At 48.0% G+C, this 25,745-nt stretch overlaps 2 protein-coding genes across 4 annotated transcripts in view; both read right to left on the minus strand.

Annotated features, from left to right (window-relative positions):
* Positions 1–4,309, minus strand: part of CALML4 (calmodulin like 4) — a 16,509-nt gene extending 12,200 nt beyond the window's left edge. Inside the window, exons 1-2 of one of the 3 annotated variants that reach the window (XM_032764341.2) lie at positions 4,188–4,309; positions 3,792–3,822 (exon numbers count right to left, since the gene is read on the minus strand). In XM_032764341.2, the coding sequence (XP_032620232.1) occupies positions 3,792–3,822; positions 4,188–4,190 (34 nt within the window). In that variant the 5' untranslated portion in view covers positions 4,191–4,309. Of the gene's footprint in view, positions 1–899; positions 1,027–3,791; positions 3,823–3,920; positions 4,133–4,187 lie in introns of those variants that run through there. The other 2 variants (XM_032764340.2, XM_075069074.1) reach the window with 2 other exon arrangements.
* Positions 4,310–5,651: 1,342 nt separating this feature from the next.
* On the minus strand, positions 5,652–24,860 carry CLN6 (CLN6 transmembrane ER protein). Its single transcript, XM_032764339.2, has 7 exons — positions 24,696–24,860; positions 21,261–21,375; positions 20,130–20,228; positions 15,686–15,874; positions 15,523–15,578; positions 13,296–13,418; positions 5,652–8,840 (listed from the first exon to the last, which is right to left on the minus strand). Exons 1-7 carry the CDS (start codon positions 24,806–24,808, stop codon positions 8,552–8,554), a joined length of 984 nt encoding a protein of 327 aa, XP_032620230.2. The 5' UTR covers positions 24,809–24,860; the 3' UTR covers positions 5,652–8,551.
* Between the last annotated feature and the right edge of the window lie 885 nt (positions 24,861–25,745).

Here is a 25,745-nt window from a genome sequence, read left to right on the forward strand (position 1 = left end):
ACAAGAAGCAATGGGTTTAAATTGCAGCAAGGGAGGTTTAGGTTGTACATTAGGAAAAAATTCCTAACTGTCAGGGTGGTTAAGCACAAGAATAAATTGCCTAAGGAGGTTGTGGAATCTCCATCATTGGAGATTTTTAAGAGCAGGTTAGATGAACACCTGTCAAGGATGGTCTAGATAATTAGTCCTGCCACGAGTGCAGCGGATTGGACTAGATGACCTGTCGAGGTCCCTTCCAGTCCTATGGTTCTATGATTCTGTATCCAGTGGTGAGATGTTAGGGAGTCTCTAGATGCTCCTGGGAACAAACCCGTTTGGAGTAGGAGTACAGAACAGTGAATTCCATAACCCCTAGCAACTTAAGCCTCCTTTAATATATTCAGACTAATAAGCTATGGAGTTCTTGAGCTCCTAAACATTCATCAGAGCAGCAAAGGATCTCTGCTTGCGAAATAGCTTTTTAAACACTTAACTGTCTAGATCTACTGGGTGGAATACCAATGAGAAGAGGATTGTGGTGTTGAAACAATTGACCGACATTCTCTGAACAACTAAGAGAAACCTACAGAGACAAACGGCTCACTTCCCTGACTCCTTTTCCCTCTGATTCCCAAAGGACCCATGGCGTGATGACAAATCGAAGGAAATGAACAAAGGGAAAATAGGGAACTAGACACACAGTGCTGTGATGTCGTCATTTTAAACTGTACTGAAAGATGTCAGTTGCGATGCTGCGACCTACTACCAAGCCAAAATACCATTCTCTGGAGTAGGGGTGATCTCTGTGGTAACATCTGTGTTTTTTGTTCGTAGAGCATCTGCCATAATGAGATTCTGCCCCATGACCAGGGCTACGGCAAAACAAATATATGCGCTAGTCTCGCTAACCTTTTTCTCACCTTCTTCCCAATCATCTCATGATGGAAACGGAATTCAAGATTAACTCTGCCCTGAGATGAATAGGAGCAGTTCTCCTTAGCTTTGCTGTGTATGGAGACTGGCAGACATTCACTGCAACGGCTTGCATTCGAAGATTACCCTGGCTGCTTTAAGGGCTAGAAATAAGAGTTTAGATTCTGTGGCAGGGGCGAGTAAAGGTGGAAACTTCACAGCCATGGAATCATAGAAAACAGAGGGATGGTTTGAGAAGATGGTTAAAACCTTGCCACAGCTATGTGAGGATCTGATTAGTAGCAGATTTTATTAAGATGACTGAGACAGTATGGACCTATCTCCTCAGATTAGGCTAAAGAACAGTCAATTTGTCGGTGAAGATGGATCCTTAATTTCTAAAGGTTGACGCCTTTATCTAATAAAGTAAGTCTGGATTTTAACTAGTTGGGCTGATGGAGCAGGCCAGTACTTTAGCAATAAGCAAGCTTCCTTATTGTTTTCCAGCAGCCTGATCTCGGAGCTTTCTGTTGCGCAATTAGGTGAGCCTGTATGTTGGTTTTTGGAGGCTGGTTACTCTCCGCTAATTAGGATCATGTGAATTGGGGCTGTAGAGTGCAGCTGGACAGATTTTGTGACAAGTGCGAAGACTGAGCAAAAGTAAATTAACTGTCTTGGCACTAGTGGGTCTGTTGCACCCACCATTAAGAGTTCATGCCACAAATGCAGTGTTGCGGGGGAAGCTAAGGGACTAGATCCAGCAGTGAATGGCTCAGTCATGGTGCAGTGTGTACAATGCATGAGGTGTGTCCTTTGGATGAGGTGAGGATTCTTGTGCCTCGTGGGGACTGTGAAACTTGCTCGCTGTGTGGGAGCTTTGCAGTGGCTAATAGGCCATTCTCTTTCCAATGTGCCTTCTGAATTTGAACATTGGCGCGAATGCTGTTTTTTCCCAGGAGAAAAAAGAGCGGAGGTAGGTTTTACACTTGGGCTGTGCTAGTCAGACCCCCCAAAATGGTCTAACCCATCCCAGGAGGGGGGTTTAGCCCTGCAATCCCAGGCCAAAGGTGAGCCCAGACCCCCCCCGGTCTCTGGAGGTGAAATCCTCTTAGAGCGAATGGCTAACCTGCCATTGACTTCATGGAGCTAGGACTGCACCCCAAGAGACAATGCCAGCAACGTGCTTGGTGCTGGGCCATTGTTTTGAGAAATGCAAAGTGCGTCACACGATGGGGACCTCGTGGAAACGCGGCCTCTTTAGTTCTTTTTACTGCACTCACAAGCCTTTGGAGGCCTTGCCCTGAGACTCAGTGATAAGAAACGGCGCTCTGCTGACCTAGGCCAGTCTGCAGACAGAACTAATGGCTGCTGTCGGCCCTAGAGGACACCATTGACTGACCTGCTGTCGCGTGTGCATGTTAGTTCTGCTGTGTTTTGTGAATTGAATTCTGAACTACAGATATTTTAATAAAAATAACCTTAGCAGCAGATCGCGCTGTCCTGGGCAATGGGAGCTTGTGGGTTGTCCTGTTTGCTGTGCTACTCGGTCCTGACACACACCAGCATTAGATTTGTTAATTTGTACAGTTCCTTGAGCTACCCTGGGGGTACAGGGGGCTATGTGGAGCCCAACCTCTTTCTATCCTGTGACTGCTGATGATGGGGGTTGTGCTGTGATGAACTCTTTCCTGGAGTTAAAGGGCAGAGTTTTGTGAGTGGTTGAGCAGACAATGCCGTGGTAGTACCTTTCCTGAGACATGTTCCTACCAGCTCCAGCTAAGAGACATGCTCCCAAGGGCAGGAAACTGTACCTGGGGTGTAAGGAAGCCTGTCCTAGTTGTATCTGATTTGCCTTTCAAAAGACGCTTTCAGTAAACAGTTCTGGACCAACTGACTCTGCTCAAAAGCCAAAGTTTTGTGTGTCCCGCCCCCAGTGCTTTCCTGGTGTGTCAGGATGAAGAATTAAGTGGCGCAGGGGGACTTGCTCAGAGATGAAAGATTTCCAGAACTTTTCTCAGAGCTGGATCTCTAGGTCCTGCATAACCTGACTTTCTCCCACCCTTATGGGTCCTTTTCTGATCCCCCTCGCTTGCTAGCATTGTGCAGGGCCAGCAGCAGCTGCTTGCTTCATGCCATTCGCTCTCCCAGGTATCCCGTCTTAGCTGTCTGCCTACCTCTCCAAAACAGCACCCTCCAATCCCTGGGCCTGCTCCCCACCTGGGTTAATATAATCAAACCAATGTTTCTATTAGCCTCCCAGTCAAGGGTCCCGCTGCTCTTTCCAAGTGGTTAATAAGGCAGATAGCTGTTGTGGCCATTTTGAGACAGAGAACACAGAGGTGGTAAGTGACTTGCCAAGGGTCACGCAGGAAGAAGTGGGAATTAGAACTCGGTCCTTCTGCCTCCATCCTGTGCTTTGCTCACAAAACCAGCCTTCGCCTGCCTTTCTAGGGGTTTGCTTGAGGTCCAAAGCTATACAGTACTGCGTCAGTATCTCAAATCATTGCTTTAAATATCCTCTCTCCCTTATTTTTGTCTAGAGATGTAATGTTAAAGGGTTGGGGGGGGGGGAGAGTTAAACCTCTTTCCCTGTGAAATCCAACATTCTTTGATTTTAAGAACAATATATACAAATGTTTTGTACGATTATTCTAGTTTCTTGCTCCCTTTCCTTTGCTAGCCCAAATTGCACCCCATCCCAGCAGCCGACTGCAGAGAGGACGTCTCCGGCTGACTGCATCTTTTAAAACACATTAGCTAGCAGAGACAGTTCACCTCAAGAATTATGAGAATGTTAAACAACGAAGTAAACTCCCCAGAAGGAGGCCCTTTAATGAGAAACGCCGTTAGCGGCAAACTTGTTAAACTGATCCTGCTAGTTAAAAAGCAACTGTACATACCATTAATTTGATCCTGGGACAGAAATTTTGCCTATAGCGGAAACAGGAAAGAGGGGAAGAAAAAGTTCAATTTCTGAATGTAGCACAATAAGGCACGTTTCAAATAGATCAAAAACGTTTGTCACTCACCATTTGCTAAGGAATCTCCCCCCCTTTGTTTTATATCTGGTGGTCAGAGAGTCAGTCCCTGTGTTCTCCTACCTTTCTATTTGATTAAGGGCTAAAGTCCGCCAATCCTGGGTGGAGAGTGGTAGGAACTGTAATAAATATCCTGCTGCCATGGATACAAGACCTGATCCATGCTGTGGGTTGGATTCCAACTACCAACAACAGCTGTTAATCAACTAGGCACACACACTAGTTCTAATAAAATGATCTCTCCTGCAACAAGCTCACCATTTCAGAATTCTTTAAGGAGCGTTTGCACAAGAAGGGTTTATAAAGGAGCAGGAAACCACGGGCAGACTCTTTCTCTGTCTAATTTGAGGTCGCCTTCAGCCTTAGGTCAGACTCAATAATGAAACAACTCCAGGTTGAGTATAAAAGGCTTGGTAATCCTCAATAGACTGCAATGGACCTCATGCTGTGCTTAAATACCAACACTTAGACACAAGCCCACAGAATCACTAATATCTAATGAGGTTGTTTAGAAGGGACAGAAGGGGATTTTTTTTTATAATTAGTCACCCTTGATAGGGTTTTGCTGTTGGGCAAGAGAGGAAGTTAATTTTTGAATTGTGCACTCTATGAGCAAATTGCAACAGGTTTTGCTCTGTAAAAGATGTTGATGTTTATATTCTGATTGGCCAGTTTGTTGAGAAAGTGACTAGAATTAATCTTGTCTGCTTTTATGGTGTATAAAGGAGGATTGAAAGATGTGCTTGGTTTTGTTTTTTTTAAATAGTGCAAAGCTGGCAGGTCTTATCTGCCTGTGGAAGTCTGAAGAGTTAGTAGATTTGACACCAGAGAAAGGGGCAGTGATTTTGAGACTGTTTAAAACAGACAAGAGAGTTTTAATATTTATTTAATTAAACCACTTGGAGCAAACATTGAAAGTCCTTTTCCTAGCTCTCTGCTTAGGAAAACCCATAGATAGATATTCCTAAGAAGAGAAATATATATTTATAATATGAGGGGAGAGGTCAGAAAAAATATTGAAGGAGGTGGGGAATCTATGTCTAGGCCTTTTACTATACATTGTAAAGAAACACACAAAGCTACAGTCTCAGGGTTGGTTGAAAAACAGGAATTACTTTGAACAAAAAATGTTCAATTTTTTTGTTTTTTTCCCCCCAAACTTTTTGATGAAAACTTGAAACCAAACATGTATTTCTGTTCAAACCGGATGGAATCAAAATGCAAGTTTTTCCACGCTTTGTCCCCCTCTAGCCCCGGAGAAGGGCAACCCCCCCATATTTAAAATGATTAGTTTTCAATTGATCTGTGGAAAAAAGGGAGTTTGAAGGATACAGAAATTGCCTGAGATGCTGTTTTGTATTGTTTAAAAAGCAGTTTTTTGTTGAAAAAACTTAAGCAACATTTTCAGTTGGCTCTCGGCTACACCTTCCCCCCCGTTACACTTAAGTGATAAGGAATTTAAGACTTCGAATGTAGCTGGTCTTTATCCATCCAGCTAAGATTTTCAAGCCAGTCTAAAGGAATCCTCAGAAGCCTGAGGTTTCTAGCATGTCAGGCTACATACAGCATTGTGTGCAGGATCTGAATATACTAAATGGTTTGGTGTTTCACCTGCAAAAGAGTGAATCTGAGCATCTGCCTGTCCCTTTGCCTATATGTTACCCACTTACATTGTAAGACTCTCAGGCCTCCCATAAAGAACAGAACTAGTTCAATAACTACTTCCAATCATACGCAAATGCTTTTATTTTGGAATTCGTTTTGTGGAGAACACTTCATTTTATACTTGTCTTGTGCCATACTAGGATGTAATACGATGTGACAGATACAAATAACTACAAGGATTAGCCACAGAATTCCAGGAGGTAAAAACAAGCTTTAGTTCAAAAAGATTCTGCACACATATTGCATTAAGTGTTCGCTACCTGAGTATTAGAAGAGAATTAGTGAGTTGTGTTACAAAGGACACAAGGAGCTACCGACACCAGACTGGATGTAGCATGCAAAAATAATGGAGGAACGTGGCTGATTCAAAGTCAAGTATATTCTACACTTACACAGACACTTTCCACTCAAGGGATCACTAGATTGTGCTTGACAAGCTGCCAAATTCAACTGAAAGTCTGGCAGTCGCTGAACAGGCCTCATTTCAGGTCACCTGAAAAGAAATGCAGAACCTGGGAGCTGCCAGGTACAAGAACTGACTTCTGTGTCTCTGATTCTTGCAGGTTTGCCCACTTAAAATCACAGCGTTATCCGCAAGCTGCCCTGCCAGCAAAATGAGTCTTCCCTTCAGCTCTGCGGAACAAGGAAGCTGCAGAGAGAGACCCTTTGGTCTTGATCCTGCGCAGCGTTGAAGATCATCAAGTCTCGCTGCTACCAGTGCATGCAGATGGCACTCAGAACCTGGCAGGATTGGCGAGCCCCGTGCTGTGCTGAGAGGCAGGGGAATAAGCTGAAGAATTGGCAGATATGCATTGAAGTCAGTCTGAGCTGCAGGTAGGTTAAACCTGGACTCCTGTTTTATTTCGTTAAAGGCTTCCAGGAAGGGAAATCAAAGTCTGCATTAATACTGTATATCCGGAGAGTGAGGAAACGAAGGTAGGAATTTGGGTGGGAGGGGATATTAAAAGGATCCCTGGCTACTCTGGTCCTGTCCAGAGACAGGAATCTAGTAAAACCTATTGGCCAAATTCTCACTGAGTCGAAGCGACGCACTTGGCTGGCTAATATAGTTGTAACTATCCTGACAGGTTACAGAGGGCTACAGGGCAGGCGTTTCCTCAAACCCGGCACTATTTTTAAGCCTATAGTAATGTATTGTCAGTGGGGAACAGCTGAAGGGCACCTGCCAATCAACACAAGCAGAGTAAGCAGGCAGCAGTGGGAGAGGGGAGGGGTGCAGACAGAATCCTGCTACAGCACCAGTCCCCAGAGCAGGCAGGACTGCAGCTCCCCTCTCCTCCCCTCTGGGGGATGCCATGGTCCAGGAGGGAGCTGAGAAAGAGACCACGCCAGATACCAGCTGCCACCCTGCCTGGAAGAGAATGAAGGGAGAGGAGTGAGTGGAAAGAGAGAACAAGTGTGCGGGGAGCAGCTGGGCTGGGGGGAAAGATTGGGGTGGAAATGGCTGGGCGAGGGAAGGGTGTGTGAGCCACGTCATTAATGCAGGGAGTGTAACCCTTTGTGCAGTCCCAGTCCTGCCTCGCTCAGGGTGGTCTGATCAGTCCTTCCAGCCACTCACTGCTGTGGTGTTAGCTGGTCTCCTGCCCCGAGTGTTCAGCACACTCGCAAAGTCCAAACCCACAACGGGCAGGAGGAACTAAAGCCAGCTCGCGAGAGTCCCCATGTAGGGTGGCAGGATCCAGAGGGTGTTATCCCTTAACTCCTAACCTGCTGGCCATCCATGAGTTGCCAAATGCGTTTGCTTTTTGGTTCCTGTTGGGGGTGTGCGTGTGTGTGGGGGTGTCTTCTGCTTTAAAGCAGCTGTGGCATGTGTAGCTTACTCGTGCAAAGATGCTTAGTTTCACTTTCTCTCTGTTAACAATCCCTGTGCACAATACCAGACCCTAGTGCATGGCCGAGGGTGGGGAGAATGTGGCCATGGGTCTAAAATACACATGCCCATGACCCCCGGTGTAAGTGGCACTCACAGTTGCAGCCCCTATTCTAGGCTGGAATAGCAGCCCCCAAGTGTAGGCTAAACTGCCCTGCCTGCTCCAAGCCCCATGTGGCCCCTAACTCAATGCCTTTGTGTATGTAGTATGGGAGGTGGAGATGAATTTTGCCCACAAGGATCCATGCCAAGATGTTGGATTACTCGGCTGTGCCAGGCTCAGAGGATGAGTTCTCTAAAGCAGGTGCTCTCAACCTTCACTGCACCGTGGCCCCCTTCTGACAACACAAATTACTACATGACCCCAGGAGGAGGGACCAACGCCTGAGCCCACCCAAGTCCCCGCTGCCCTGGGCAGGAGGGCCAGAGCTAAAGCCTGAGCCCTGCTGCCCTGTGCTGGGGGAAGCAAAAACCTGGGGTTTGAGGGGGGGGCCTGTAACCTGAGCCCTGCCACCCAAGGCTGAAGCGCTTGGGCTTTGGCCCCGGACTCCACCAAGTCTAACGTCAGCCCTGACGACCCCATTAAAATGGGGTCCCGACCCATAGAGAACCGCTGCTCTGATGTCATTGCATGGCATGTTTCCAGAGGTCCAGGAATGAGAGCAGTTCCCCCGTTCGGCTCAGAAAGGAAAGGCTGGCCCTTTACCAAAGACAGGGGGAAATGCCCCATCATCTGCTACGTTAGGACAAAGTTTTGCGGTACACCAGGACTAGGCCATTCTGCATTCTGTTTGGGTACCAACTAGCATCTGTCAGCGTTCCCTCCAAGGTCCGTTATGTACCTGCACTCAAGGCAAACGAGAACGCGTCAAATGGCAGCTTGGGAAAGTAACTTACAATGCACTAGTGCAAGTATTTCACAGCAGACTTAACACCTCCCCTCCGATTCAAACAAACCTCTGCTCCCTGGTCGGGTTAGCGTACAGCACGTGGTCCAGCTACCATGGTCAGTAACATTAGGAAAAGCGAGAGATCTGTTTGCAAACCACTCCAAAGATATCGCCACTTAAAAACCTTCCTTTGCCGAATGGAGATTGCTCAGGTGTAAGGTATAAAAGGCCCAGGGCTCTGGAATGTAAATGACGCCAGGATACTTCTTCCTGAGGATTTTGTCATTCCACAGCCAAACCACCCAAGCGCCAATTAAGACCAATGTAATAATGAAAGAGTAGAAGAGGAAGAGTCCATTGCTGTCCAAGACCAGTCCTTTCCGTTTCTGGCGCATGACTAAAGCCATCATGGCAAAGAAGGTAAAAATGTAGAGCATGAAAATCTGACCTTCTGTCACAAGGTACCTACAATGCAAAAATATCATTAGTGCCCCTGTGACCACTTAGCAATAATAACCCTTAGCCCGTCTATAGCTATTGATGGATGAAAAGCACCTTGGGGGGAGACTCGGGACTTTCAGTGGGAGCTGAGCAACTACCTGTGTCTTGTACCTTTGGAAAATCTTCCCCTTTACCAACATTAATCCTCACGGGGAGTAACTGGTATTATGTACTGCTGGGGAAACTGAGGCAGGGGATTAAGGGATCTCCCCAGAGGGGAGTATTTCTGGCTCCTAGTCTCATGCTCAGACCACTGCCTCATGCCTCTTCCCTATATTTCATACATGAACAGATGTTTTCAAATAAACATTCCCTCATGCAGCCATTGCAATGCCGGGAACTTGACAGTAACTGACTTTCACTGGCCAAGGTGAGAGAGAGTCCGAGCTGCTTAAATTCTCAAAGGTAAATTTTAAAACTCTTTCCACCGCACATACCTAGAGGGCTTTGCTCAGCCAAAATGAAACTTAGCTGCAGGGCAGCGTCTTTACATTTGTCAGTTGTCAGGATAATTCTCAATGTGGAAATTAAAAAAACTATATATTCTAAATCTGTTTTAATAACCGAAAGTTGTAACCGGTACCATAAGTAACTCAATGTGTTTGCCCATCTTGTTCAGAGTGTGATTTTAAAACTGGCGATCTCTCTTCCCACCTGACTAGAGTCTAGCTTCAACATGACGGATGAGGGAGGGCGAAACACGCAGGGCAGAAGCTGATTGGCTGGGAGGTTCAACACACACTTTACACTTGGGACTTGTCTAGACTAAGGAAATTTGCACCACTGTAACTATATTATAATAAAAATATCTCCTCACTCTTATATAGCTTTACAAAGGAGATACCATTCACCCCATTTTACAGATGGGGAAACTGAGGCACAGAGATGGGAGGTGGCTTGCCCAAGGTCCCAGCAAGCCAGTAGCTGAGCTGGGAATCCTGAGTCCTAGTTTTACTCTCAGTCCACTAGGCCCCAGTGTTTACATCAGGAGGCAGTCACTCCAGTGCAAACCCTGATGCAGATGTGCTGCACCTGTGCAAACGGATCTTGTCCCAGTGTGATTTAGCAGAGCAGATCATACCAGTGCATCAGACTTACACTGCTGCATCATGTATACACTGAGGATTTGCACTGCTGTGGTCTCATCAGTGCAAAGACCCCAGGACAGACAGGGCATTAGCAATTGTAGAGGGTTGGGCCACTAGAGGTAGAAGTTTATTTTTAAAACGGGTGGCTGGCATTTTTCATGAATGCCGTAAAGCCAACATTTTGGGTTTTTTTTTTTTTTTTTTTTTTTGGCATTTATAGTGCTCCATATCTCTCATATTTAGTCATGCCATGTTTCTTGGTGTGAATCAATATGATGCTATGTATTGCGGTCCTGGAGAGACTTAGAGATGCCAGCCAAGTGAATTAGGAAAATTGGAAACTAACTGGAGGCTTTCTAGAACAGCTATTTATTAATAAATCACAGTGGGAGAGGCAGGACAGAGCCAAACCAGAATGATCAAATGGGTTACTGCTTACTGAGATCCGAACCAAAAAGGGAACTTAGAGAAGGGAGACGCGATGGAATTAGCTCCCCCTGGCTTTTAAATCTTTTCCTTTCCTAAATACATGTAAGAACATGAACTGCAGAACTCCAAGCTGATGTAGTTAAAGGAAATTAGAATGGGGAAACTGAGAGTTGGCTAAATCATTACACTGATTTGACTATTAAAAAATTAATTTAGTGTATGAAATACAATCTTGGCAGGGGGAAAAGATCTGGATAAGAGAGAACATAATCTCTGAAATGACAAGCTGTTTGGCGGCCATCAGGGAAAGCATTTGGAAAGAGGAGAATAATGAAAATGGGAAATAAATAAGCCCTCTCTCCAAAGGCTATTCTGGTTAAGGAGGCAGAGCTGGAAAGCCTTGCACAGAGCAGGAAAGCAGCATGCAGATGAAGGGGACTTTATTTATATATTAAAAAGCCTAGATGACTGATATCAGGTGATTTCCATTATTATAACTAACTTAAAATAAGGTTGCTTGACTTGCACAGGAAAGGTGAATGTTCCTAAAAGCTGCATGGAACACTGTGTGCTCCAGGCTCTACAGATTGTGCATACGACAAATAAAATCAAGATGGAACATCCAAAGTCGAGAGAGCATAATAAGTCGAGAGAGCATAATATCTCAGTCGAACACTGCTAGGGGATGGTGAGATGGTGAAGCAGCATTCAGGGTTTTTCATGCTAACCAGGCAAATATATGGTGTAGGCTGGAATCAGCTGCTGCCCCAAAAGTCTGGTATAGTACATGGGCAACATTTCAGGGTACCCGTGTACAGCAGCTGGGAGCAGGTCTCCCAGCCTGGCTAGACAGACTCATGGTAGCATGCTACAAAGAGCAGCGTGGACACTGCGACTTAGGCTGGTGCTCGGGCTCTCAAGCCCCCTAACGCCCAAAGGCTTCCCAGCCTGAGCTGGCACAGCCAAGCTATTATTCGTGTGCCAGTTTGAGGCTGTCTAGCTGGGCTGCAAGACTCAGTCACAGTGGCAGGACAGCCAGACCCTAGGGGGCGGGGGTAGGAAGGGTGTATTTTGGATCCCAAGTGGTGATGCAAGCTGCCCCTTAGGAAGGAGAGGTGACTGACAGCCTGCTAGCTCCAAAGCAAAGGTTCTGATGCAGAAAGCAGGCCCTGGATGCTGAGTCATTTGTTAAGCCACTCCTGGCCAGCTCTGTCTGCCACGAATGCCAACTTCTCCATGACATCTCATAGTAAAGGAATTTTTATTTCCCCCACTGCATCCACCAATTTGCTTTTCCCACCAGAGCACTGAACTGCTGGACAGTGCCTGTCCCAGAGCATCTGTCTCCAGAATGGGTGATATGAGACCTTCCAGTGTGCCTCCAACCCTGCTCTGGGGGGCATGTCTCAGGCCGAGTGGATAGTTTAGGCTCTACATCTATTCATCCTTGGCCTCCTTGCTGTGGTGACTAATGTAGGTACCAACTGATGGTGGTTCTCCGAGTGTTCACTCAATGAACTGGAGTGAGACATGTGGGGATGGCTTTTTCTCACGAGCATGACTCAAGAGTGCGACACAGGGGCGAGAGGTTCTGTGTAAGTGTATCCTCACGGGTCCGGTGATTCTGATGCAGCAGCTGGAGATGAACTGCATGAAAATGCTGGCTCATAGTGAACTAACATGTATGAGAACAGCAACTGTTGCTGAGTTAATATAGGCTGCCCCCTACCTTTCCCATAGAGTAATGAACACTGGCCTGAAAACACACAATGGCACCGCAGAAGGTGACAGGGAGGAGCTGGGGGTTTTGGCAGCTGGGGACTGGGCAGCTATGGAGGGTTTGGAATTGTGGATAGGCACATTAACTGGACATCTTTTGCTAAAATGATCAGCAAAGGCCATCCTTAGGTTTCAGAGATAACAGTCACTGAGAAGAAAAGGGCATAAATAGAATTTCAGCAGTGTCAAGCAAGATTTTCTTCTTTAAATACAGGTTTTAATAGTTAAACAGGGATAGAAAGAGATTTGATGTCTATCATAACGAGTTAAAGTATTTTTTTACATGCTTAAACAAGATTTATTCTTTTAGTGGTAAAAATTGTGTCTGCATTTTGTTGATGTGTGTAATACATTAACTGACCTTTATTTTATTTTATTTTATTTTTGGAAGTAGCAGGGGGGAATCTGTATCTCTCTTGCAGGCTCGAAGGTTTTTGCAGGTGGGAGTGGGATATAATCCAAGAAAGAATGCGAGAGTGGGTAGGAGTGGGATTAAAAAAACAGTCCCGTGCAGGGCTCTTGTTCATACTATCCAGGGGTTTGATGACTCAGGCAGAGGAACTGTATCTGTTCCCATCTGGATCAGGGTTGAGAGCTTTTCTGTGCAGCCATAAGGGCTCCCAACTTCAAAAAAGGTTTAGATTTTGGAGCAGATGGGCAGTAGATTTTATGAAAAAAGTTCCACAGTCTCATACAGAGGCGGTTTTACGTCTGTAGTGCCAGTTACTGTACCAGCCAGGTTCCCATCAGGGCCGCCCGGGGGGCGGGGGGAAGTGGGGCAATTTGCCCCAGGCCCTGCAGGGGCCCCCATGAGAGTTTTTTGGGGGCCCGGAGCAGGGTCCGTCACTCGCTCCAGGGGCCCCGGAAAACCCTTATGGGGCCCGGGCCCCCTGAGCTGCTTCTGCTCCGGGTCTTTGGCGGCAATTCATCGGCGGGGGGCTCCCGCTACGGATCCCGGAGCAGAAGGACCCCCTGCCGCCGAAGACCCCAGGTCCCCTGAATCCTCTGGACGGCCCTGGTTCCCATTACCTATTATCGGAGCCATGTAGTCACTTGTATCATTATTCAAACATTCACTAGTTTTCTATGTCCCTTACCTGTCCCTGGAGCTTAGCTAACTTACCAGTAATAAAGGCTGCTTGGCCCCATAAGGAGCAAGGCGGCTAATGGCATTCTGCTCTCTTCTTTAATGGGTGTGAAGCAGCCGGTAAAATATATAAAGAGTATGAGAAAGAAAGGAATATACCTGTGCCAGGAGAAGAAAGCTGTGGTCAGGTTGTTAGTAATAAAACCCCATTCTAGCACATCAGCTTGAGACAGACGTGGGACTCCTCCTTTCACAGGGTACGTCCAGACTGCAAACCCACCCACGGCAGCGACTCAGAGCCAGAATCTACAGACGGGGGCTGATGGGGCTCGCGCTCTGGGGCTAAAAACAGCCGTGTAGACAAGGCTGATAAGCCGTTCTCCATGTTGGAGCCTGAAGCTACTTCTGAGGCTTTTCACAACCTTCCATAGCCGAGTAAGTTTGCAAGGGCTGAAACCCTTTACTCTGTAGCTACAGCTTTGCCTCAGATTTGGCTAGTTTCCTCGGCCAAACCTAGGAACCCTTTTGGCAAACAAAATTAAGGAGGGAGGCTAACAGGCCATTTCTGGTGAACCTGCAAACTGGCCAAGGCCAGTCTCGACTTTTGAGGTCGATGGCTTGCTGGAAACTTTGCACCAATGGGAAGGCATAGTCTGCATTCAGGGCCATGCTACTGTGCTGATTGTAATGCTACAGCCCCGTCTGTTATCGTCACAGCTGTAGCCACAAGATTACAGCTGTGCAGGTAGGAGATGAAAAGTGCTGGCCATGCCTAGCACTGAGCTATTGTATAAGGGGGGGACGATGCAAAGCGCTTTCAAAGGAAAACAGACTTCCTTGCCTCTCAGAGGACAAGTAAGAGTTTGCTGATTAGTAAGGGATCCAAGTTCCCCATCTAACATTGGCATTTTTTGCACTCTCTGGCTGATAGGAAGCCTAGGAACTTTATTAAAAAATTGAGCCATTTGGAAAGACAGCATTTCAAACGCCGGGCATCGCCAGTCTAGGGTTTAAACAGACTGAATGAGCCTCGGTTAAGGGCCAGCTGACTTGTGTTCCCTATTAAGACAAACTGAGTTTGCTTCACAGAGCACTGCAGGGATGTGACAATAGCTTGTGGGTGAAAGTATTTATATTTGCAATGTCCAAGGAGGCCTCGTGCCATTTTGTAGTAGGGACACTATAGGATCCATGCTAAAATCCACTACTGGGATGAATTGCACACAGAGCAGTGACCGTTTCCTCAGGGATGGGGGCTGCTCGTATCTAGAGCCCTGCAAATCCGCGTGGATCCGTTTTATATCCGTGGACCATTTCTGCGGATGTGGATACACATTTTGTATCCGCGCAGGGCTCTGACGGCAAGAGCAGGTGGGCAGCTGTGAGGAGCCGTGGCAGACCCTCCACCTGCCCTGGGCGGAGGGCCCAGGGGGCAGACACAGGGCCCAGGGGCTGATTGGGCCCCATGACCAGAGCGATGGAGGGTCCGCCGTGGCTCCCCACAGCTGCCTGCTCGGCTCTTATCATGGTTGGACTGTGGTTCTGAGCCACTCCCTGGCTGGAGCTGGGTTGGGGAGACCCAGCTGAAGGAGCAAAGTCCAGCCTTACTCATTAAGGGGTATGGCTCCACGGCAACTATAAATCGCAGCAGGCCTGTGCCAGCCGCCTCGGTCTGCGGGGCAGTTTCATTGCTGGGCAGACTTCCAGGCTCAGGCTAAAGCCTGAGCTCTGGGACCCCCCATCTCGCAGGTCCTAGAGGCTGACTCCACTGCATGTCTACACTGCTATTAAACAGCCCTGCAGCCTGAGCCCCGGGAGCCAGAGCCAGCTGGCACAGGCCAGCCACGGGTGTCTAACTGCAGTGTAGACGTGCCCCAGTAGGATGCTCCTTGAGTGGAAGAACATTGAAAGGGGAAAAAGATGAGAGGCAGCGAGCCTGCAGAATGGTGACTTGTGCCTGCAAGGATGTTCCGCGTCCTAAGGGCCCTACACAGCTGCCCACTTCAAGGGCTCCAACTGCTCATCCTACATCGATAACAGCCTGGCTCTGAACAGAGTCCTCCTGCTGTCAATAACAGCGAGTGGTCTGGACAGTGACAGGGACAGAGCGAAAATGGCTGGGGCAGTTTTCCAAGGGATGACTTGTGCTACTGGCACCTGCTATAGGAACGAACTCTAACCGGGTCTCCCAGACTGGGTGTTTTACTGAACAGATTTACTTCCTGCTACATTCTGCGGCTATGAGACACAGTGTAAAACTCACCACATTGAATGCCCTAAGTATTCATCATAGTAGTACAGCAGCTCAAAAGAATCAATCTGCAATGGAATGAAGCTGGGTTAGAAAGGCAAGCGGGGGCGTCACCGTAGTATACAAAAATCAGGCAGTTTAAAACACATGCTGCTGCACACCCAAGCGTCCTTACCAGTGTCTCCGGTTTGAGGTTTTTGATGATTGGGTTCTCTCTTACGGACAGATGGTGCTGGTACCCACTGAAAATCAAACGGTGGTTGACGGAGTCGCCCACCAAATGGATGCTCGCTCCCATGACGAACATGATGATGCTGACATAGACCACTGATCTGGGCAGGGTTTTAGGGGACCTTTCAATGAGCTGCAATTCAAGGGGCTGGTTAAAGGTGTCTGAACCAGGATGCAGAAGGTAGAAACAGAGGGGAAATAAAACACGAGCGATTCTAGCCACTGTAAAATCCCAGCTTTAAGTCTTTGTCCATCCCCTCCTCCCCCCACCCAAAATCATCCCCAACAAGCAAGTCATTCTACACAATGTTGCAAACTGTATGTCACCTGAGCAGATCCCAGCCAGGGTCTGCCCAGCCCCGTATCCTGTCAGATGCTTCCGAGGCATTCTTTGCATCTTCTGCTGGGCAATTACAGCATCCCCTATCCAGAGGAGAAGCGGTTTCCTAACTCCCCCTATAGCTCAGATAGCTCAGGGGACCAGGAAACGGGTTTTATTGATTTTTTTTCCTATAAAAATTGTAAATAAATCCCCATATTTTTAGCCTCAAACCTGACAGCCCATCCTTAACTGCACCAGCACTGTGACTATGTCAACAATCCAAAATAGTACTCAGCGCAATTGATCTATTCATCAGCCATGAGCAGAAGCCTGATTCCTTAGAAGAAAAATGGCTGTGGCTTTCTGTCATTCCTGCTCCGAGTAGCATAATGATTCTGTCTGAAAGTCTCTTTGTACCCTCCAGTGGTGAGTGGCACCTCCAGCAATGCTCCAAGTTACTGTATGATGCTCTAACTCCTCCTTCAATTAGTGCAGATGTCTGCTGGACTATACCCTCTGCTGGACTGTGTTCTGAGGAGTTTGACTCATTTTTCTCTGTACTTCAGGTTATTAATTATTTCTGAGGGCAAAGCTTCCTTTACTCAGCTCTAATGTAAGGGGTAAAATCAAAGCACCATGTCAAATTGCTTGGTGGATTCAATAACCCTTTGCCACCAGTAGTCAAGCTGAACTTTGTGGGTGAAATTCTCCTCTGCATGGGAACCTGCCCACGACCATGTGTGTATTCTACTCAAGCTCTTATGGTCCAATCCTTGGGGTGGGGCAATCGCTAGCATCTTGTGCAGGTCCTCTGCCCAGGGTGAATTTCACCCCAGAAAGGACAATTCAGTAACAGACACTTCAAAGCAGCCAAAACATCCCAAATTGGATTATCTGTGGCTTCTACAGCAGGAAGGCTTCTATACAGACAGTATTAATTTGCCCTGCAATGCTTTGGGACACTGGGTCAAGGGTCTAAATGAAAACGTCGGTGTGACTGCAAATCCGACTGACTTTTGGAACAATTTCTCTTCCTGACTGAATGCATTCTCAGCTTCTCTCTAGTGCTGGTTGAAGACCTAAACTCCACCAAAGGTAAGTTCTCAAGACTAGTCTTGATAAGGGTGCTTCACATGGAGAAACAGCTGATCAGCTCCATAGCTCTGGCTGTGTCGTCCTTCCTAGCTTGGAAAATCAGCTACAATAGTCTTCTGCCTGCCCTTTTCTCTGCTGCCAATAATAAGCTTCTTAGCAGAGGTGTTTCTATAGATGATGATAATAAAGACAATCTATTTCAAAGCTTAGCTTTCAAATGATTTTTATAATGATTTTCTGGAGATTAGAAAGAGGGGTGCGGAGGTGAGCAACACGAATAAGAGCCAAGCAAAAATATTCTGTCCGAAGAGAGATGGAAAAGATAGGGGCTGTAATGCAGAAGACAAATGAGAGCAGACATGATAAAAGTATACTAAATAATGAATGATCTAGAGATGCTGGGTTGGGCACAGGGCCGGCTTTAGGCCGATTCGGCTGATTCCGGGGAATCGGGCCCCGTGCCTAAGAGGGCCCCGTGCCTTAGGCACCATTTTTTTTTTAACTTACCCTGGTACTCGACTGCGGTCTGCTCCGGGGTCTTCAATGGTCCCGCTCCTTTGAGTGAAGCGCTGGTGGGAGCGCAGCGTGGCCCCACTCTCCCAGCTAGAGCTCCAGCCGGGAGAACGGGGCGGCGGGGCTTGCCGCGCTCCAGCCAGAGTGCGGCAAGCCCCGCTCTCCCATCTGGAGCTCCGGCCAGAGCGCGGTAAGCCCCGTGACCCCGGCTGGAGCTCTGGGCCCTTTAAATAGCCCCCCGAGCCCTGGGGCAGTGAGGGGCTCAGGGGGGCTATTTAAAGGGTCCAGGGCTCCAGGTGCCTCTGCCACCCCGGTCCTTCAAATAGCTGCCGGAGCCCCGCCTCCCCCATGCATTCCCACGCTCGCGGCTATTTAAAAGGTCCGGGGTAGAAGGGTTGGGGCTACTAAAGGCTGGAGTTCAGCTGCCTCTGCGCACCCCGTGACCTGTCCACACCAGTCCGCCCTCCTGCCTGCAGCCAGCTCTGCACCCCGTGCACAGCAGCCCTTGCCACAAACCCCTGTCTGTCTCCAGCAACCCCTGCCACACACCTGCACCCTGCCAAAGCCAGCCAGCCTCCCACACTGCTGCCGCACCAGCCTGCACCCTGCCCAGCCCGCCCCTGCCCTGTCTCCAGTCAACCCGTGCTGCACCCCACTGCTGAGCCAGCCAGTCCGCACTCCTCTGTCTCTAGCCCTGCAAGCCCCTGCTGCACCCCCTGTGGCCTACTGAAGCCAGCCCGCCCACACCCTTGCCTGCCTGCAGCCAGACCCTACTCCAGTCAGCCCTGCCTGCTCAGCCAGTCCCATGTCCACTGCGCCCTGCAGTTCCAGGGCATTACCTGCACACCTGCTCAATGAGGGGCAGGAAACAGCTGGGACCACACATGTGCACACCCAGGGAGTGGCAGGGACCACACATGTGAACGGCAGTCATTATAGCAATCAACAGCATATATGATGCAATGTAATAATTTTATTATTCATATAGTTATGGAAAGTAAATAATACATGAAAGAAATGAGAGGCTTTTTTCCACTGTTTTTTTTAAGTCATCCCTGCCAGGGCCCCATCGAAAATGTTCGAATTGGGCCCCGCACTTCCTAAAGCCGGCCCTGGTTGGGCATTCCTATTCATAAAATTCCAAAAGGAAATCCAATTACATTGAAAGGCCAGAAAATGAAAACTGATGGAAGGAAATACTTTCTCATCTAATGCTTTGCTACCTTATGGTGCTCTCTGCCACAAGATACCATTGCAGCCAAGAGCTTAACGGAATTCAGAAAGGAATTGGACAGTGGTGTGAATAACACGCACATCCAAGGTAAGGATTTACCAAAAATTTTTTTGGAAGGGCTAAACCCTTCACTCCAGGGCATAATTCAATTTCTAACTAATAAGAGTGAGCAAGAAGTGTTCATAGCTGCCTACTGCAGGGCTTCTTGGGTGTTCTGACTGGGAGAAGCTTTCTGAGAGTAGAGGGCTCTTTATTGTAGCTGACAGAGAGACATGATTAAGGTGACCAGATATCCTGTTTTTAAAGGGACAGTCCCGGTTTTTGGGACTTTTTCTTATATAGGCGCCTGTTACCCCCCACCCCCTGTCCTGTGTTTTCACAGTTGCTATCTGGTAACCCTACATGTGATCCAATGGCTGGAAGCTAAAGCTAGAAAAATTCAGGCTTGAGATAAGATGCAAACTTTTCCCCATTTGGGTAATTAACCACTGGAACAATTAACTTCTGGATATGGTGGATTCTCCAACACCTGAAGTCTTAATTCAAGAAAGGATGCCTTGAGTTCACCTAGAAGTTATTAGCCTGATGCAGAAATTACTGTCCGAAACTCTCTGGTTTAGGTTACACAGGAAGTCAGACTAGAGCTAATCCTAATGGTCCATTCTGGCCTTAAATCTATAAAAACTTCCACTGAAACTTCTGATTTTGCCCACTGTCAGAGACAGGCTACTCAACTCATGGGACCATGGATGTGACACAGTGTGGCACTTTGTACGTTCCTATGAACAGGCAGAGGAGAAACCAACCTGGAGGTACAGTTCATGATAGGTGGGGAAATGAGTAAGAATGAGAAATGCTACCCCCACGCAGTGATGAAAGGATCAAATCTGTCCCTGATCATTGGCCCAGGGCTTAGACAAGTTACTGACAATGAAACCATTTCTACCCATCCACTAAAAACATTTCTAGCCTCAGCAGGTCAGAAGACAAATGAACTTTACAGTTATCTCAGGCTGGTTAACGTCTTGTTCTTTAAAAATCACCGTTTTTTTCCCCCATAAGCATTTCAGAGTTGTTCTACCCTGGGTGGAACTGGCCCCTGGCAAGCGATTTCTGAATTTGACCAGGGTTGTTATACATACCCTCCCTCAAGAATTCCTGCAGCAAAACCTCGTCTTTGGAAAGTTTTGCTCAAAAATGTAATGTCCATGCTTTGAGGTTTACCTTTAAAAGAAGAAATGGTGTGATAACATTGTAAGCCATATGGAAATAATCTCCTGCACTAGGTTTGTTTAATGGAAACCACTCTAAAGGTAGAATAATCTGAGGAGAGAAGAAAAACAAAATGTCAGTAAGCCTCGAAATACCTTGCCTGTAAGTAGAGCAGGCAACAGAGTTAAATACCACACAAGTATTGCATGACATTCATAACTTATCAAAACATCTGCAGCCCACGGTGACTGGCTGAATGTTTAGTGATTGCAAGAAAGAGAATGAGTTTTGGTCTGCAGTCACATCCCAGTTGTTGTGGCTTGAATTCTTAGCCAGCTGGCTGTCTTGGCTTTGCCTAGCTGTTAATGAAGTAAAGCCAGTTGACTATCAATTTTTCAGAGACATTTTCTGATTTATATTAAGCCTCCCTAAAATTGGAGCTTTGAAATAAGATGAGAAAATACTGCTCTTTCTCCTCCTCATCCACTTACTCCTGCAACAATGCCAAAAGCTAATGCTGTTAATTTGTGTGGCTAGTTGTTAAGAAGCCCATTCCAAATCCATTGTTTATTTAGTACGCTCTGCAGGCTTCCTGTATCCGACACTTGGGTAATCTTCGATCATGTAGCCCAACCAAAAATTACAGCTTGAAAGTGAAAACCCTTCAGCCATAATAGATAGATGGGATTTTTTCCTCTCATGGCAGTTCCTGAAGGTGAGCACAATGTACTGTGTATTAGTGACGGATGCTGCCAGCCTCTCCACTTAATTTTGATGCAGGGAAGCTGGTAGTGAGGTAAGACCAAACTTCTGAGGTTTCTGCTCTGCCATGTAAGCAGTACAGCTAGCAGCAGTCATTGACACTGCGCCAACAGCAATAGCACCATGATGACGATACGCAATCAGAGACCATCTTGTACCTCCCTTGAGAACAGAGAAGATGCAAGTTAAGTTGTTCTGGCAGCAGTAGGATTTAGACCGTGGGGTTCCAGTGTACAGGGATAATTCTGTGCTTAGCTAACATAGTTCCACTAATTTTACCTACCGCTCCTTGAACTGCTCAAAATCTGTTCCTTCTACATCCTCCCACCCTTTCCATTGCCCTCAGCTGACCGGCACTGCCAGCTAAGTTGTCCTACTTACCATAGCTATTGGACGGCCAAAGTCCAACACCCAGTTCTGTAGAGTGAAGTAGAACCACAGATCAAAATGAAACTGAGACGTCTTAAACATATCTTCATTCTTGGCTGACCCATGCCTATTAATGAGATAGGAAAGACAACCTCAGCCCATGTGTTTCCGGAAGGTCGCTTTCTTGACAGTAATGGAAAGAAAATTCCCTTTCGTCCATCCTGCACTTTAAGAAGGCTCCATTTTAATAAGATACGAATGGGTTCTGGAAGAGCAGGCAAAAAAATCTTGCCGTGCTGTAACTGTGTCCTCTACTTTGTTTATATTACAGTAGGACCACGAGGCTCCAAAGGAGAGGAAGGCTCCATTGTTCACACATGAAGTGACAGTCCCTGCCTCAAAAAGCTTCCAGTCTAATCAACCAAGACAGACAAAGTGTGGGAAAGGGAACTAAGAGATGGAGAGACCTACCCCAGAATGTCCCATAACCTGGTGGGTAGGGCACTCCCTTTGGAGGTGGGAGACCTGGCTCCAAGTCCCTGCTCCACAGCAGGCAGGACAAGACTTTGAATCTGGGTCTCCCACATCCCCACTGGGAGCCATAACCATTGGGTACTCTGGACACGCCCCAAAATTCCCAGCCTGTTAACTCCCTGTAAAAGCGGCAAAGAGGTATAGACTAACAAATGTATTGGAGCATGAGCTTTCGTGGGTGAATACCCACTTCCTCGGATGCATCTCATGCATCCATTTGTTAGTCTATAAGGTGCCACAGGATTCTTTGCTGCTTTTACAGATCCAGACTAACATGGCTACCCCTCTGACATTTATTGTGCAAGGCTCTGGTTGGTGTGCACCGCAGGCACTGCAGGGGAACACCTATTTTGAGACTCCTGCGGGGGATAAGATGTGTTTGTGAGATCTCCAAGCAGCTTGTTGGATGGGGGCAGCAGCAGGACTTAGGTGGCTTTGCAATGCCTGCCAGCAGAAGCCTAGGGGACTTTTAGGCACCACTGCTCAGCTGGTGCCCAATGTCTGACTGAAGCACCTAACCCCAGGTCACACAACAGATCATTGGAGAAGCTGGGACTGGAATCCAGGTGTACGGACACCCAGTTCAGTGCCCTATCCCTGTGCCCTACTGCTTCTCTTACACTTTGCTGTGTGACAAAGCTGAACTGCACTCTGAGGAACAAGCAAAGGTTAAAATCCTTAGATTACAGGCAGTACTGAAATGCAAAGCACTATTCATCAAAAGCAACAAACTCTTGTAAAAAAATATTTTACTTGCTAAAAATAAGCACGTATGCAGTATTTTTGGGGAACATGCTTCTTTTAAGTGTTGAACTAAATACAACTATTTTTAAACTTTGCATGACAAACCCTTACTGTTACTACCCCAGCAATCTCTCCTGCAGAGATGCTAACAAAGCTTTGCAGCCCAATGACACTCAAAGGGCAAAAGAAATGGTGCGACACTGGAAACGAGTCCACCTTAATTTTCTAATTTAGGGGTTATTGTTCTCTCCGTCTGCCTGTGCAAACTGCCGTTAGTATGCCTTGTGATCCAACTCCCACTGAAGTAATGGGAGTCTTCCCCTCGAATACGAAAGCGGGATCAGGCCTTTGTGCACCTAGAGGTAAATAGCAGCTTTACATTAATGTCACAGTTGTGAAACCTACTGCCCTTGAGACTGTTTTGAGAGATCAAATGCTAAAATATTATCTAATGTTGAAGCTTAGTTCTTAAGTGTCCAGCTCACAATGGAGATAGGTTGTCTTACCCAGGGGCATATTCTAAACAAGCTACAATACAGAACCAGTGATAGTACTGGAAAGGAAATCTAATGTTATCAAAGTTTTTTTTTCTCTCTGGTAGCCAGTGGTCTGGTGAGACTTTGGGCTTGTCTACACGTAAAAGGCTGCAGTAGCGATTCAGTGAAGACATTATGTATGCTGACAGGAGGGGTTATCCCATTGGCATAGGTACTCCACCTCCCCGAGAGGCGAATTCTCCTATCAACCTAGATTGTCTATACAGGGGTTCGGTCAATTTGACTCTGTTGCTCAGAAGTGTGTGGCTTTTTTTAACAATTATCCTGATCTAATTTCCTAGTGTAGATCAGGTCTCTGTTCATAAAATGACCCATCCTTTCCATGCATTCTCCAGCCCCGAGTTCAATATCTACACTGCCTCTGTGACACTACAGCTGGGGGTACAGGAGGAGTATGGATCCTTGGGCTTGATTCTTTTCTTTGTTGCAAAATGTATCTGCCACAAGCGTTCCCTTGACTGGAGGTATGTATATAAGAGATTTATTATCCATGTAGTGCCAGACGCCTCCATGGCACTTTGAAGGTAAAAAAGTGAACCAAGAAGTGAAATTTTCAAAAGCAAGCAAGTAGTTTAGGAACTTAAATCTTATTGGCACAAGTGCCTACTTAGGCTCCTAATTCACATAATTGCTTTTCAAACTCCTAAGATCTGTAGTGCAAGGAAAGTAGGATTTAATGTATACAGACAAGTAAGGGGGGCTCTTATTTGGGAAGAAAAAGGCAGCAGGGGACAGGTCAGGGGGTGACAGAACAAGAGGAGGGGAAAGTAAAAGGCCTTTTAGCTTCACTTTTGATACTTTGCACTGCAGAAGTTGGGGGAAGGGTGGGCTAGGCTGATGTATAATCCTAGGCTGGCTGTAGGGCAGCGTGGCAGCTGCTCTGTGTGGTGGTGTCTCAGTGTGTTTTGGAAAGATTATTTATTTTCTGGGTGGATGAGGCAAGGTGGGAGACATGCAGAACTGGAGGAATGGGTCAGACCTTGGGGAGTAAAGAGAGTGTTGTTGATTCAATAACCGCTAACAAAGTGCATGCAGGGCCTGCACTTCTGCTAAGCAGAGCAAGAGTGAAGGAGACCCAGCTCTAGGAGACCATGGCCCAGTGAACCCTGGCGGTCAGTCACACCGCCTGAAGGGAGGGCAGCAGCCGTGTAATGGGGCAAACCTGCTACCGTGAAGAATTTCGGAGCAGGTGGCTAGAGAGCCCTTTCCAGAAGCGGGACCGATTCTCGGCTTTGTGGCTACTGGCGAAGGGAGCAGCGCAGGCGGGGCTGGCCCGGGCCCGGTGCTCCCCTCGGCATGGCAGGAGGGGAAGCGGGATTTGCCGGCTCTGAAGCAGAGAGCAGGGCGCAGACGGGGCCCCGCAGGCTGGAGCAGGGGGCAGTAACTGGGGCTGGGCTCACACCTGCGCCCTAAGCACGGGCCTCCCTGTCCCATCGCTCCTGGCCCGGGCTGGACCGAGCGGGCTGATCCCGAGCCCCCGTTTAAACGAGCCGGGCCTCCAGGCTTTCCGGAGCCTGCCATGGCTGGGGCCAGGGGCCGCAGGGTTCAGGTCAGGGCCGGCCGGCTCGGTTCCACCCGCCCATCTCCCGGGGCGCCCGGGGCACGCGCTCACCTGCCCTGGTAGAAGGACCCGCCCGGCTGCTGGGAGCCCGGGGCCGCTGGCGGGAACTGCCGCCTCCGCGCTCCCTGCATGTGCCCGTCCGGCCCGGCTCCTTCCCAGCGCATCCGCCTCGGCTGCAGCCAGGGGCTCCGTGCGCCCGGGAGCCGCCTCCCGCGCCCGCCCGCGCGCGCCCCGCCCCAGCCCGCCCGAGAGGCCGGGGGACCGGGCGGGTGGCTGGCGCTGGCTGGCCGGGAAAGAGCGAGGGGGGAGCCGCTGGGGGAAACGCAGCAGCTGCCGCCTCTAGGATTGGCCGTCGGGACTCCTGGGTCCTGGCCCCGGCTCTAGCACAGAGCCAGCCTGAGCTGGGCCAGGCTTCTCCTGCGCCCGGTGGCTTCCCCCGCCAAGTAGGGGGTCGGTCCTGCCCGGCCCGGCCCTGGTACAGCGGCTTCTCTGGGCTCTGGTGCTGACTTCTCCTTTACCGCACGTGCTTCGGGCCCAGGGTTTGTGAGGCTGTTTTAGGAAGTGCAAAACGGTGACTCTGTCCTAGATGGAGCTTTGGGACCCGGGTTTCTAGCACCAATATAACCCCGGTTTGAAAATGACATTTCGGGCTGGGATGGGTCAGAAATATATTTCCAAAGAACAAAACTGCTAGGGCGAGCAGACAGCAAGAGTGACAAATTGTGACAGAGAGTGGGGGGTAATAGGAACCTATATAACCCCCCCCCCCCAAATATCAGGAGTGCCCCTATGAACTGGGGACATCTGGTCACCCTATGCTAGGGAGCCTTTTACACTGTCACTAACCCAGCAGGTAAATACTCACAATAAGACACAGCTCCTGCTCTAGAGAGTTAATAGTCTACTACTTTGATGTTCCAAACAAACAGAAAACTTGAATTAACTAAAATGACCATCTGTCATCAACCCATCATACAGAGAGGTGGCTGGCTGCTTAGCACTGCTCTGTGTTTCTCAGTAGTAGGTCTGCCTGCCATGACCCTAGCCAGATGTGCAGAGAGAGATAATACTTAACACTTACATAGCGCTGTGCTTTTCATG

Source organism: Chelonoidis abingdonii, chromosome 9 (genome assembly GCF_003597395.2).
Source record: "Chelonoidis abingdonii isolate Lonesome George chromosome 9, CheloAbing_2.0, whole genome shotgun sequence".
Taxonomy (NCBI): Eukaryota; Metazoa; Chordata; order Testudines; family Testudinidae; genus Chelonoidis; species Chelonoidis abingdonii.

What these genes read in the sequence shown, in the direction of transcription:
- CLN6 (XM_032764339.2), bottom strand. Translation starts at nt 24,808, where the DNA reads ATGCGCTGGGAAGGAGCCGGGCCGGACGGGCACATGCAGGGAGCGCGG. An exon ending in GGGTCCTTCTACCAGGGCAG is followed by an intron (nt 21,376 to 24,695) that starts GTGAGCGCGTGC and finishes TCTCATTAATAG; the next exon opens with GCATGGGTCAGCCAAGAATG. An exon ending in CACCATTTCTTCTTTTAAAG is followed by an intron (nt 15,875 to 20,129) that starts GTAAACCTCAAA and finishes CTTGAATTGCAG; the next exon opens with CTCATTGAAAGGTCCCCTAA.